Here is a 13,707-nt window from a genome sequence, read left to right as displayed (position 1 = left end):
GCAAAATAATTCTGCACATCGTATTCATTTATAAAAGCTAGCATTTTTCCTTCAAGCATGTATAGAGCAGCTGTTATATGAGGTTTTGTTCACATGTCAGTATCAATTTGGAAAATTTCAAGATGAGCCTGCAGTATTTTCTCTAAACTGCCCAAATTACCATGAAGATAGGTACGCTCTCAGACTGTTGCTAAATGTAACTGGTAACACGTGTCCGCTGTACAAAAAGTGGATCAAGGTTAGTTCAGTCTTGTCTCCAACTCAACAACTCCAGTTCTCAGTATGTTTATGATGCTTTTTGATAAGCTTAGGAGAACTGGAGTACACCAGAGAACTGGGTAGACCATGAGAAGGTTTGGGTCTAATTAGAAAATCTAGGCTTTTCTTACTAATTTTTCTAAAATCAGGGAATGAGTAAGACATTCCTTGTCTTCTATATTGATGACACACTCTAATAAAAAGAATGAATCTGTTACAGAGGAGTAACTTGATCTCATACAGAATTTTTGACATGCTACTAATGCCTTTTCATTTAAAAACTATGTCCATTGAACTTGCTCCAGTAGTAACATTTCTTTTCCTACTGTTTGAGTATAACAAAATGGTTGTCTTAAGGCAGTTTGTGGGGTTGTTTTGAGTTTTAGTTGCTGTAAATTCTTTTTTCTTTTTCCGTGCAGGCTTTAGAAGCCATGTTGGTGCAAATAAGAATTAGTTTGCTTCTCCCTATATTCTAGTCCTTTGCTCTCTTTCCCACTGGGCTATTTTACATAATGTTCACTTTTTTTGAGATTCTTCATGATCTAAGGTGCTGGAAGGTATACAAAAATTAAAAATTATTTTTACCTGTTGCCCCATGTAAATTCAACTGGAAAAGTTACTGTCAAAGAAAATATTGTCATTCATGTTTTTGGAGTATGATCTCTCTATAGCTTGGGCTATGTTGACTGTATAGGATTCATGGATATGGCCATCAAGAAGAAAGGCAGTTAACTTGCACTGCCAACAGATGAAATCACATCTTTTTATTTACTTTTAAAAATTTTTTACATTTCCCTGGACATGCAATTAAGATGATGTGTTCTCTAACCTGTAGTTGTTGGGTTTTATGTTTTGGTTTTTTCAAATTTAGTTTTGAAGTAATTCTGCTATTATGACTTCTTTTGTGTATGTGGAGGAGAGCTTCTGAGGGAAGAAGGCCTGTCAGTTTGTCATAAAAGAGAGACACTGACTTTAGTTTAGGGATGCCTTTTTTTTTTTTTTTTTTAAACCTGTGGAAAGGTGCTGAATGGTTTTGAGGAGGCTTGAAGGCTGTCTGGCACAAGCTGCTGGACTAAAGGGGGAATCATCAAAATTGAAACAGTGCTGCTGGAAACACCCTTCTTACTGCACTTACGTGGAATTAATGAGGAAAAGTTCTCTCTCAGCACTAGGTGACTTCTGCCATCAGAGGTCAAAACTGAGAAAAGCATCAATATTTCTAGACCTTCTTGTCATCACTAGCTGGCTTAGATCATTAGATTAGCTTAGAAGTGTACTGTCCATAACCTTCAATTTACAAAAGTTAAGTTTTTATTTGGTCTATCCTCAAGTTAAAATTGACTTGATATAACTCCTTCCAATGTTTGGGAGTGTTTTTTTATCTGCTATAGTAAGTTAGCAGCTTGAATCTATTGATTATTTTAGTTTGCCTTGATTTCACTGTTATTCCATTTTTAGCTGAAAAATTTTTTTATAAACTAGATCATTAATTTATTTATTAAATGTATGTACTATTGTTTACTCTTCAGATAAAGCACAGACACCTAACTCGCAAATTGCAGCAGGGTTTATGGATTTGGGCAATGCTGGTAACTTCAGATAAGAGAAGATACACATTTTGCTTCCAAGATAGTATGTTTATTTCTGCTGAGCTTGCAGAATCATAAATGCTGAGATATATGCCTTTGTTTATCCTAGAATTTATCAAAAACTGTCTTGCTGATCTTCTCAGCAACAATCACTAAAAGCCTTCTCTCTAAATAGAATACAAAATAACAGTATTTTATTATATTGGTCTTTCATTCCTATTTTTATTTCAGAGATCTCATTCAGAGTTTGGCAATGTGGTGGGAGTCTAGAAATCATCCCTTGCAGCAGAGTGGGTCATGTATTCCGGAAGCAGCATCCTTACACGTTTCCCGGTGGGAGTGGTACTGTCTTTGCAAGGTAACTGCTAAATAGCCATGGTTTGGATTTCCTCAGATGATCAGCAGGTGGCAGTAACTTCATTTAAGGGATCTCATCTTTAGGAATATTAGCAATATTATTTGTCATGGTAAACTATTAATTAAAAAGAAACTAATGACTGAGTCAGCTATGTAAGTTGAGAGAAGAACCTGAGCTGAAAGAGGGAAACTTCTGGTGGACACAGACTGAGAATCTGGAAAATAAGGAAATGCTTAGCTTGGCATTTCATCAATATTGTGTTTATTTGATTTTAAAGAAGTCTTTATTTTCAGAACAGTGTCATAGAACTTCATTTTATATAAACAGTTTCATTGTTCACTAAGAGCCAGAATACACTAAGTTATGAATATGCTTTGCTTGCTTTTTGTTAACATGTGATCAGCATGTGAGAGGCAAATGATTGAGACTGATTTCAGTATTTGTGCCAGTCTCTTGGCAACTTAGTTCTCTATCATATTTGCTTTTCCTGTGCTATGTTTAAAAATGCATATTCTACAGACCTAAGAAACTGCAGTTTTAGTGGCTTAGATTAGTATGCCTGTTAATTTTGCTGGTGATACCCATGCATAGCAGTAGCTGAAATACTGAGCTATCTCCTCAGTTTCTCTTCTATAAAGTGGGAACAGCAGTGCTGATTCATGTTCATAGTGGTTTTTACTTAATATGGATAAAAGTATTGCGTGAATGTACCAAGGGCATTTTGATCAAGGCTGTATCAGTTGCAGTTGAAGAATCACTGTAGATTTTGGTTTAGAGAATTGGACTTGATGCTCAGGGGGCTGAAGAAGTACAAGTCTTGGCTATGGTTCTGTGGGTTAAGAGCTGGAAATAAAATTGTTTATTTACCCTTGAAGGGATGTGGAGCCCTAACTCTGTTCAACATGAAGCAACACAGAGAGTGCAGACGTACTTAAATTCATAAGAATCTTCTAAGCTGCTGATATTTTTGGACTTGTGATTCACTTTAGACTGAGAAATCTCCTTAGGGTGTAGTTCTTCCCTTCCATGCTGGCTGTGCCACCAAGGTGACTTTAATGAATTTAATAGTCTGCTAAAATAAAGTCACTGTCCTATTTCTCTCAGTATAGTAGACACAGTAGTATTTTTCTTCTTTCTACCCATTCTTTGTGTTTTTTATGCTGCAGTGAAAAACGAATAATAGTACATTTATGTGAACACAAAAGCTAGCAATGAAATATCCTCAATACATCATATCTCTGTTGCAACATTTATAGGGTGCATCAGGAGAGTAGAAAGATTTGCCTTTCCAACTGCATTATGCAATCTTAGGATGGAACTGGTTTAGTTTAATGAGGTTTTGAAATGACAGTGTCATAACAAGGAGCATGGTTAATGAAAGTGAATAAATGTATGAATATACTGTGCAGTTTTCCCATCTTTGGGGTGTTGCCAAGATGCTGCTTTTCTTGTGCTGTAAATAGCTTTCTTGGATGTCAGACTGATATAATGGGATGCCTTAAAATCAATTTCAGCAATGAGAGAATATGAAACCTTAGGTAATCAGATATCTCTGTAATACAGATATTATAATACGGATGTGTATGGGACCATGGCGCCAAGAAATTTGGTGCATGGGATCCGTGCTAGTGGCACAGTTGGGACACGTTGGCTTATGCCATTATCTATCTCTTGGCTGTAAGCAGTTTGTTCTGGACTGCTCTATTTTTAGCTGACTCGTCAGTAAGCATGGCCTTTTGGCAGCCCACACAGGTTGGAAATTTTGGATGAGAGACTGAATGTCCTGGCCATGTGATGTGGGCAGGTACAGCTTGTGTCCAGCAGGATTTGTGTGACCAGTAGGTTCTGCCTTCACACAGCACTCCAGACGAGCCAGTGAGCCTTGCAGGCCCCAGTCTGCTCCAAGCAAAGCTGCCTCTGATCTCTCCGTGCTCTTTCATTAACTGGCTCAGCATTAGGTGCACCCCATGCTGTGTTCCTCAGCACCCTGAGTTCTTTGGGGCCTTGCTAGTTTGGGCAGTTCTCAGCATCTACACAGTGCCCATAGTCGTGTCACACTCAGCCTGAGCTGTTCTTAATCCCTGAGTATGGGGCAGTGGGATACATGCAGGCATTCTGGCCTTGGAAGTGCCTTGGAAGTCATTAAACCATGGCAAATGAAGTAGTTCCTTTCCCACCACCAAAATCTGTTTGGCCTGTGGGCAGCCAAGCTGGTTGCTGAGCAGACAAGAGGGGCTGAGTGACTGACATGCACACAGGCCTGAGAGACTGCAGGTGAAGGTACGCTCACACAGCTTCTAACCGGAACTGAGTGCGATTTTGCTTACAAAAAACTAGAGGAATCTCTGCAAGAAAAAAAATCAGTCCTCAAACAAAAGAATTATTCAGGTTTGTCTTGTAACATTTTTATTCCCCACATCCTTTTTTCTCAGCAACCTGCAAGCCTCCTCACTTTATCCTGACTATGTTTTATCTTTTGAATTGGAAAATCGTATTAAAGAAGTTATTGGCTGACTGAGTTCACTCCAGTTGCTTTAGATGAACTTTCTGCCAATGTAAAATGAGCTTCAGAGCATGGTAGCTGCAACTAAAGTAAGACTTAATTTTCTAAGGATGAAGTTATAAACAATAGAAGTAAATGAATTTTATGTGGAAGCCAGGGGAGGGAAAAAGCCATTGGACCCTCTTGCAGTCCAAAAAAGACACTACTTACATAAATACAGGAATTTTAGAGATGTGTTTGATTAGAAGTGAAACATTTGGGTTAGTGGTTTTTTCACATTTATTACAATAATCAATCTCAAATTTTAAAACATTTAAAATTTTTCCTGATTGCTGTTTATCCTCTTACCTCAGCTACAGAAGACTTGTTTGGTTCATAGCCTTAAATGTTGTGATAGTTTGTGTCTTTTTGGAACTTTGAATGCTGTACTGGTAGGAATAGGATGAAGCCTAAAAATGTCTTGCCTGTGTTAGCACATCTGTTTTCAAAAATGTAAAAGACATTATTAAATATTGCCAGTTGTTGAGATGTTATGATGATTTATGTTCCAAATTAGCTTGCTTTATCCAGGTGAAAGATCAACCAAACATCAACCTAATAAATTCCATGCAATTTGCAGGAAGAACTGAAATATGTGTGTTAAATTCTGGATGAAAACCAGAAGCAGTGATGACTGGGGAAAAGACAAAAACTTTGTTATAAATGCATTGATTTCAGTTATGTTACTCTCTAATGGTTTTCTATTACTTGGGTCTTTTATTAGGGTCTCTTCTGCCTGGCTTGAGGCAGCTGACCATGTAGTACTGGGAAGAATTAAAATCAACCTGAGGAAAAATTGCATGGTTTAATTGCACCTAGAGAAAATATAACCCATGTGTTTCATATCATTGTCCCTAGAAATACACGCAGGGCAGCAGAAGTCTGGATGGATGAGTATAAAAATTTCTATTATGCAGCAGTGCCTTCAGCCAGGAATGTACCTTATGGCAAGTAAGTCACAAGTGCTTCTTTGCCCTATTTGTTTATTCTTCATGAGACAGCACCTTCTGAGGTGAAAGCAGTGCTAAATGTGGTGTTGTCTCTTTAGGATATATTTCTACAGTTGTACTGTTCTTGAGTTTTCTGTGTATTCCATAAAATATATGAAGACAACAGGCTGATTTTGAAAACTCCTTTTTTCTTTTTCTCTAGTATTCAAAGCCGAATGGAACTCAGAAAGAGACTTAGCTGCAAACCCTTTAAGTGGTATCTTGAAAATGTTTATCCTGAGTTACGGTGAGTTTTGGCTGAAACAGAGTTCATAGGGAGTTTTCTTTTTTGCCCTCCCCAGAAATTACTGGTTTCTCTTTCTCCATCCTTGGATGTAAAGGGTGTGTTTTACTTTATCTGTGAATGCAATGCCTCATGCAGGTTTATTGGCTTTTTTATTAATTCTGTTCTTAAAGAGTCATTTTTCCCTAGTTAGCTGCTTTTTCCTTTTTCTACAGCTGTAGTATTTTAGAGAACAGTGTCCAAAGGACTCAGCTTACCTGAGCATGAAGCTAGTCTCCTACACAAGCCATTTGCTCAAAAGCACACATTCTATGCCCTGTTGTCATCCTTTTAAAGCTTTTGCCTTTGCCTAAGCACGTGTAGTTAAGTGAGGAGACTGAATCTCATTGCGGTACAAATGATGACAGTCAGCAGACAAAAGGGCCTTGTATGTTTGGCAGACAAGGGATAGATGCCTAAGACTGAAAAGCTGAGTCTCATGCTCCTTCTTTTCTCTTGTCACTGAATAATCACTGACTTTTGGGAAGGGCTGAGAAGAGGGAAATGAGGGATAACACTGCTAACAGTTTCTGTAACATGAATGCATCCTAACTAATGAAAAATCCTTGAAGGGAAATACTTTTGAAAGGATAGAAAGATTTTGGTTAAATAACCCATTAAGAAGTATGTTGGTCAGATCTGAGCCCATAAACTAGTCTGACTAGTCTGCCAACCTAATGCCAACCTAATACTGGTAGTGCAGTGGTGTAAGATACTGTGTGTAGCTTGTAAGAATACTTGAGGTTTTTTTCCTGGGGGCACTTCATGTCAGTGATGAAAGGTAACTGCTAGTGACATACAGACTTGAGATGCAAAAGCACCACCAGCTATTACAGCCCCAGTGCAACATGTACAAACACACATACTAACAAGTCATAAACCAGGATGATACTGAGGAAGTAAGTTTTCCTTTATTTTCTCTTAGAAGTGCCAGAAGATATTTGGTTTTGTCTAATTCGTCAGAAAAAATGTTTCTCCTGGAAAATGTGCTACCATAAGCATTACTTACATGTAATTTTGTCTTATTCTGCCATCCTTCATGTGCTCATTCTGCTGGGTTATTATTCTCATAATATGGTCTGAAGTTTTTAAAAGCTCTGATATGCCCTTGTTTTACTGTTAGACATGAACTTATGGGCTCTACCCTCAACTGTACTTTGCTGAATGGACTTGCCTAGGTGTTTCCATGCTAGGAGTGTGCAACCATGAGAAAATAAGATATCAGAAGAACTTTGATTCTTTTTTATTTTTTTTCAAATTCCTAACCCCGGTTTTAACATTTCAGTAAAAAGTCTGAGAAGAATATAGTGTCCTATTTCTGCCACAAGCTATGTTGCCTGAAAAGACAAAAGGACTTGATGAGCTAACTGATAACATTCAGCTTTGAGTCACTTTAAATGATGATAAGTCATCTTTAATTTGACTTTTGTGCTGAGTTTATATGTTCATCCACCTTCTCTGGTATAAGTCTTCTGGTACTCTGTGGTAAGCTTGCAAGTTTACTCATGGTTGATCAATTCATGATTAGGTAGTTGCCTCCCCTCAAAGGATGATTGAGATTTCCAGATAATAGTCATCACTCATCCTTAACCTCTCATCTTAAAAATACTCTTGAGTATTTTTACAAACAAGGAGTTTAAAAAAAGACCTGAAAAAAACTTCCCAAACAAACCCTGAACTGAATTAAGCAGATATTTCTGGTTTTGTTTCAGGGTACCTGATCATCAAGATATAGCCTTTGGGGCTTTGCAGCAGGGTACCAATTGCCTTGACACTTTGGGCCATTTTGCAGATGGTGTTGTTGGAGTTTATGAATGTCATAATGCTGGGGGAAACCAGGTCTGTATGCCATTAATTTCGTTTTCTACAGTAAGTCTTAAACAAAAGAAAAAGTTTAGCTTCACTTTCTTTAACTCAAGCAGTTTACTGTGTACTGGTGAGGGAAAGATTAATCCAAACCAGCAGATCAGTTGTTGTAACATTGGCTAAATAGCTTCTCCCTCAAATATAATTTTGCATTTTCAGGATTAGGAATCTGAGCCCAGAGATTCATTCAGTGAGCATCACATTATCCCCTTCCTTTGTCATTATTAACATTTTCTTTTGCAGTAGAGGCCATAACTTCCTTTCCAGGGGTTTTGTAGTTGCATAGAAAGCTTTTTTTCAATGAAATGGTGTGTTTGATTTTTGGGGGTGATTTTTACTTAAGAAAATATTTGGGTTGCTTTAAGCATATGGCCTAGGGTCAGCAAAATAAATGCTTTGCTGTGCTTCCCTATTAGTCCTTTACAGTTTGCAGTAGTGGAGTATAAAAAAATCTGTCATAAATCTCCATTTGGCTCTTCTAGAAAACAGAAGTACATAGATGTTCACTCACAGTAAGGGGAGTGTTTTAACAAATCCTTTCTAATCCTACTCCTAAACTAATTGCAAATGTGTCAGATCTGTAAATGAGAGCATTAATTATTTCAAAGAATCTATTTATGCAGTTGTGACTTAGTTATCATTCATGAAATACACACAAAGGTTCTCACTGCTTTGTGTGCTGCTTTGTCACTAAATCCTTGTCAGATTAAACCTGACTTTAAATCAAATGTAATATTAATGTGTCAAGTACAGCTGTTAAAATAGAAGGCTGACCAATTGAAAACTACTATTGAATGACTGTCAGAAGTTTGCTCTAATTTAAATTAGAATGGGAAAACCCTAAAATAAGATGAAGCCTAAAATAAAGTAATTTCCCAGAAGATGTATGATGACAATTCATTCAAATCAACGTGTGAGAAATGCCTCCTTTCCCTATCATTAAAGAGAATTTGTCTGTGGAGGATCTTTCAATTACCTTTATGAAAGTACCCTCATCTTTTCAGAAACCACAGGGGATTTTTTGGGAGAAAGGGTAGACGTGTCATAAGTGCCATGGAGCAGAAATCTTAGAATTTTCTGCTGATGTTGTGTATTCTTTATAGAGACACAAAGTTATTTTTGTCTTTCCAACTCCCCTCCCCTGAACCTGACCCTCTTCTTTCTGTGTTGTTTCTTCTGTGGCACTGACCTTGACAAGCCAGTGTGCACTTGCCCTGAACAAATACCTTTGAGAGGACATTCAGACAGCTTAAGAAGCAGGATGGGTCAAAACCAGGTTTTATGTCCAGGCAGAACTCATATTGGGTTGAAAAGAAATAACAGCATGGGAGTAGAGGGATAGGGAACAAACCACAGTCTTTTAATCTGTACTTTGTGTTTTGCACCTTATTCTTATCAAGATGTTTTTTGGGGAGTTAAGAGCACTCGGATATTATAGGCTGTGGCAATCTTCTCCTATACTTGAAGAGTGTACTCTGGCTTATGTTCAACACAAAATGCAAAACCCAAGCAAAAATGGGATTTCTGCCCCCCTTTTCCCCTGCTCTCCCCTCCCCAGGCTGGTAGAACTCAGTGGTAGCTGTGCACCTCCAAAGGGCTGAATAGATTGTGGTACATTTGATAGTATGTAGGGTAGCTAAAGGTAAAACCAAATGCACTTAGGTGCAAGGGGAAGATTTCAGGTTAGTTGTATTCTACTAACTTTTTATTTCTGATTTGACACAGATTTTTTGAGATATTCCAATTTTTGCATAAAGCTGTCCAATTTCCAGGCTGTGCCCTGAGCATATACACTGCTTGCAATTTTTCTTTTCCTCTGGTATAATGGAATTTGTTCTGTCTTATCTCCATTATAGTCATAGTTACTGACCAGTGGAAGAAAGCATGTGTCTCGTAACATGAAGGGCCATCACGTACATGTTTCCAGCAACAGAGCTTGGAGCCTTTATGAAGCAGCTGTATATTTGGCTTTTAAATGTGTTAACTTCTTGTATGATTTCTGTTGTGGCTGGGGCTCATGCAGCCTTTTGATGGAAAGGTGGAGATATATAAAGGCAATAATTTCAAGGTTCTAGCTCTGACTGCAGGGTTCTCAGACACAAGTTTTACTACATCCCTGGTAGTATTTTCAACTGTCATTTTTCAGTATAAATCTTACAAGGGAAGGGTTCAGGGCCATTTGTAATTCCTGATAAGCTCTGGAAATAACTTGGTTCATTCCTTTAGTTGTGGCTAAAAAAGTGGCTATTAATTTATTATATATTAATGGTTCTTGTTGGCATCTTACAAACTGGACAGAACTGAGAAGGCAAGTTATTTTGCTGTCATTTGAGTTTAACATATAGAGAGTAAAAGGAGAAGTTATCAGCTTAAGCGTTTGGAAGACAAATAAAGGGATACACAGATTTGTCCTGGCTTTGCTTTGTTTTCCACAGTTGTCATCATTCTGGTACTTGCAGAATACGGTACCCAGCCAGTGACCTGGGACCTGTACAATTGTGATTTCTTGTACTCTCTTGGGTTGCAAGTTCTGACAGTGTCCGAGCATCTCTTCCCAAAGAGATTTAATAATTGTTAAATCTGCTGAGTTTCCAAGTAATTATACATTTATTTTATTTCTGAAACATGTTTACATGAAAAATAACATTTAAATGTTTTTTAACATACCGGCTTGACCCTGTTTGTCTAGGATTTTGTATTATACAACTCTAAATCCTCTTTAGTTGCTTGAGAGAAGCTAATCATGCCATTTTAAGTAGTTTATAAGCATGATTTGGATAATTAGCCTGGCTTTAATCCAGTGGCTTCTTTCCTCAAAGGATAGTTGGACATATGGAGACCAATGTGGACCCTGGAGACCAAACTTAAAAGGGGAAAGGCATATGGAGAGGGTCTGAACATCAGTGCAAGATCAGGCTCTGTGTGAAAAGATGCTGAGATCAAACAAGCTGGGCAGCAGTACATACAGAACAGCTTTTCTTTGCTCTCTCTTTAGAAGTTGCATAGTTAAATACATTTAAAGGAGGTTCTGTTGTACATCACGCTTTGGATGGGAGGGAACATTCTCTCTACCCCTCTTGTGTATTGCTTTCTGGTGGTCTCTATTGTATTAGGAACTGCTGTTTCCTCACTGTGGTCCATATGCTTTGTTCAGTGTGTGGCCAGGGTGGCCAGTGATGCTGCAGACCAAGCTTTTAGGGTTTTTATGTATATAATTATATATATATATCTACATACATATGTAGAAATCCTTCCGCACAGAAGACAGGGGAAAGGTGTAATACACACACATATATAAAAATAAACATCTAACTAAATAAGCAGCTGGAGAAATATTTCCCACGAGACCCTGTGTGGCTGCCCGCAGCATCTGTGTGAAGCCAGCAGAGGGAGCAAACAGCCAGCTCAGCCCAGAGCTGATCTGGGGACACCGAAGCAATTGGAATTGCTGTGTTTAAAAGGACTTTTCCTTTCCTGCCCTTTGGGAAGCAATGAACTGTTCTAATGCTTGCACATAGCTATTTGTAGGATTTTAACTTGTGCTGTATATGCAGAGATAGCATGCGTTAACATACACAACTTTGTACACTTTTTGTTTCTTCCTTTTGTAGGAATGGGCCTTAACAAAGGACAAGTCAGTGAAACACATGGATTTGTGCCTTACTGTTGTGGACAGAGCACCTGGTTCACTAATAAAACTTCAGGGCTGTAGGGAAAACGACAGCAGACAGGTTAGTATGTCATGACTGCACTCTGCAAACAGTGGGGAAAACAAGGATGGTGAATAAACCATGCACTGGTGATCAGACCTTCTATAGGCTCTACTTTTGCTGCTTGTGTGTGTAAAGCTGGAATTTATGATGTCATAAAGGCAGAATAAGCTTTATCCCAACAGGGGCCTTACGTAAAGGTTTCACTCATTGATATATAACAGTGTTTAACTGCCACGTGTGTCTTCTGAAAGAGTTGATATATTCCACAATGTCTTTTTGAAAGGTCTTAGTGAAGTTTGAGTATTATATATTCTGTGTCTCAGAAGAATGTGGTTTGGCTTTCCTTCTTTTCAGTTGTAGCCTGTTCATAGCAGTCACTAGACTCCTTAAATTCATTTTTATCAATGCATCATTGTAACTTCATCTATTTCCCATGCCTGAGGAAAATCACATTTGCAGAGTCATACCATCTTTTTGATGTAGTCATACAACAGCTCATCTCTTTCTGCTCAGTCATCAGTTCTGATCATCTGCCAGCTTCCTTGCTTCTGTATCTGTTTTTGCAGAGAGGTAACTGAAACACTGTTTGTTGATGAAGGAAGGAATATTCTTGCCACTCTTCAGAAAAGGAAACTAAGGAAGCAAGATTTTCTTGATAAGGTTTACAGGCATAATATGGTAGACATACAAGAGAAACCACCCCCTTTTTTAAAAAAAATCCTGTATTTGGGATTTATTCTGTCATTGACATCATCTTGGACAAAGAACTTTTGACAGCACAGATTGGTTGTCTTCTGTAGAATTGAAAGGTGTCTGACAAACTTCTGCATTTCTGTGAAGTTGTCTACAGCGAATGTGCTTCTTACTTCTCTGTGCTCAGTATTGTAGGGGTACGTGGATGGATTTTGATTCTCATTTTTTTTTTCTTCAGACCAAAAGTGTCACACAGATAACTGTGGGACAGTGTATTTGAGAAGCTCTGACCTAGAGGGAAATGTGTTGGTGTATTCTGTGTCTTACTGAGTGTTAGCTGAAAGAACAGCTGTTTTGGCAAGGCTTGCCAGAACTTACATGCTCTTACTCAGGAATCATCTAAACTGCTCCTATTATTGCAGATTTTACAGCTTTCCAGGCACAAGCCAGGGAGGCTTATGAAGACTTCAAAGGACAGGATGTAGAATTCTTCCTTTTCTTGCTTTTCCAGGTCAATAACTGTATTTTCTCTTCCAGAAATGGGAACAAATTGAAAGCAATTCTAAACTGAGGCACGTTGGCAGCAACCTCTGTCTAGACAGCCGAAATGCCAAAAATGGTGGTCTCACCGTTGAGATCTGCAATCCTTCTTTGTCACAGCAGTGGAAATTCACACTTAATCTGCAGCAGTAGAAGGACTTACAAGCAAAATGCTGTTTCAACTGAAAAACATTGGGCAAAGTTTTGATTGAATTACTGATGTATTTCTTAAAACTTTCCACGGAACTTATATACCTCAGTATTCCACCTTTATCTGAAAGTAGAGTGCTGAAGCAGACACCAGGGATTCAGGGGACTCGGAGCACTGCAAAGATGTCACAGAGCATTACTTCACATGATGAAGGAATTGTGCTGCAGACTTCAACTGTTCCTTTTTGTCTTCAGCTACTACTTGCACAGCAGATAATTAACTCTAGGAACAACTGACGTATTATAAACAAAAGGATCTGAAGAAACATCTGTGGGGGAACAGAGTGTGGGAGGGAGGGTGGGAAAAATTACTAGGAGAAGGTCATTTGAAAACTCCATTGGAATAGAAGTCATGGTTTGTCATTTCCAGAACCAGAAGTGTCATTTTGAAGTTTTTTTTTCTCCTGTGTGTACTTGGTAATTTGAATATGAACTTTTCTATGATGGACTCTAAATATAAATATATGAAAGTATATATATTGTCAGCTCCCAATGATTTGTATCCATTTTCAGCATCCTATAATTATCAACAAAGTGATTGACATATGTATAACCAGAAATTGGATTGGAGTGCTAGGAGAGAGGAACTCTGAGGGTGCGGATTTTGTGCTGCTGGGTATGATGTCCGTGCTAACACTGGATGCTTTTGCTTTGCAAACTGGATCT

At 38.2% G+C, this 13,707-nt stretch overlaps 1 protein-coding gene across 1 annotated transcript in view; it reads left to right on the top strand.

Annotated features, from left to right (window-relative positions):
- GALNT2 (polypeptide N-acetylgalactosaminyltransferase 2) overlaps nucleotides 1-13,326 on the top strand; it is a 106,200-nt gene extending 92,874 nt beyond the window's left edge. The window contains exons 11-16 of the mRNA XM_069010250.1: nucleotides 2,079-2,205; nucleotides 5,606-5,698; nucleotides 5,900-5,983; nucleotides 7,732-7,858; nucleotides 11,497-11,616; nucleotides 12,829-13,326. Of these exons, the coding sequence (XP_068866351.1) occupies nucleotides 2,079-2,205; nucleotides 5,606-5,698; nucleotides 5,900-5,983; nucleotides 7,732-7,858; nucleotides 11,497-11,616; nucleotides 12,829-12,984 (707 nt within the window). The 3' untranslated portion in view covers nucleotides 12,985-13,326. The remainder of the gene's footprint in view (nucleotides 1-2,078; nucleotides 2,206-5,605; nucleotides 5,699-5,899; nucleotides 5,984-7,731; nucleotides 7,859-11,496; nucleotides 11,617-12,828) is intronic.
- The last annotated feature ends 381 nt before the right edge of the window (nucleotides 13,327-13,707 follow it).

Source organism: Aphelocoma coerulescens, chromosome 3, assembly GCF_041296385.1.
Source record: "Aphelocoma coerulescens isolate FSJ_1873_10779 chromosome 3, UR_Acoe_1.0, whole genome shotgun sequence".
Lineage (NCBI taxonomy): Eukaryota > Metazoa > Chordata > Aves > Passeriformes > Corvidae > Aphelocoma > Aphelocoma coerulescens.
The sequence above is the reverse complement of the archived record's forward strand: the minus strand, read 5'-3'. Positions and strand labels throughout refer to the sequence as shown.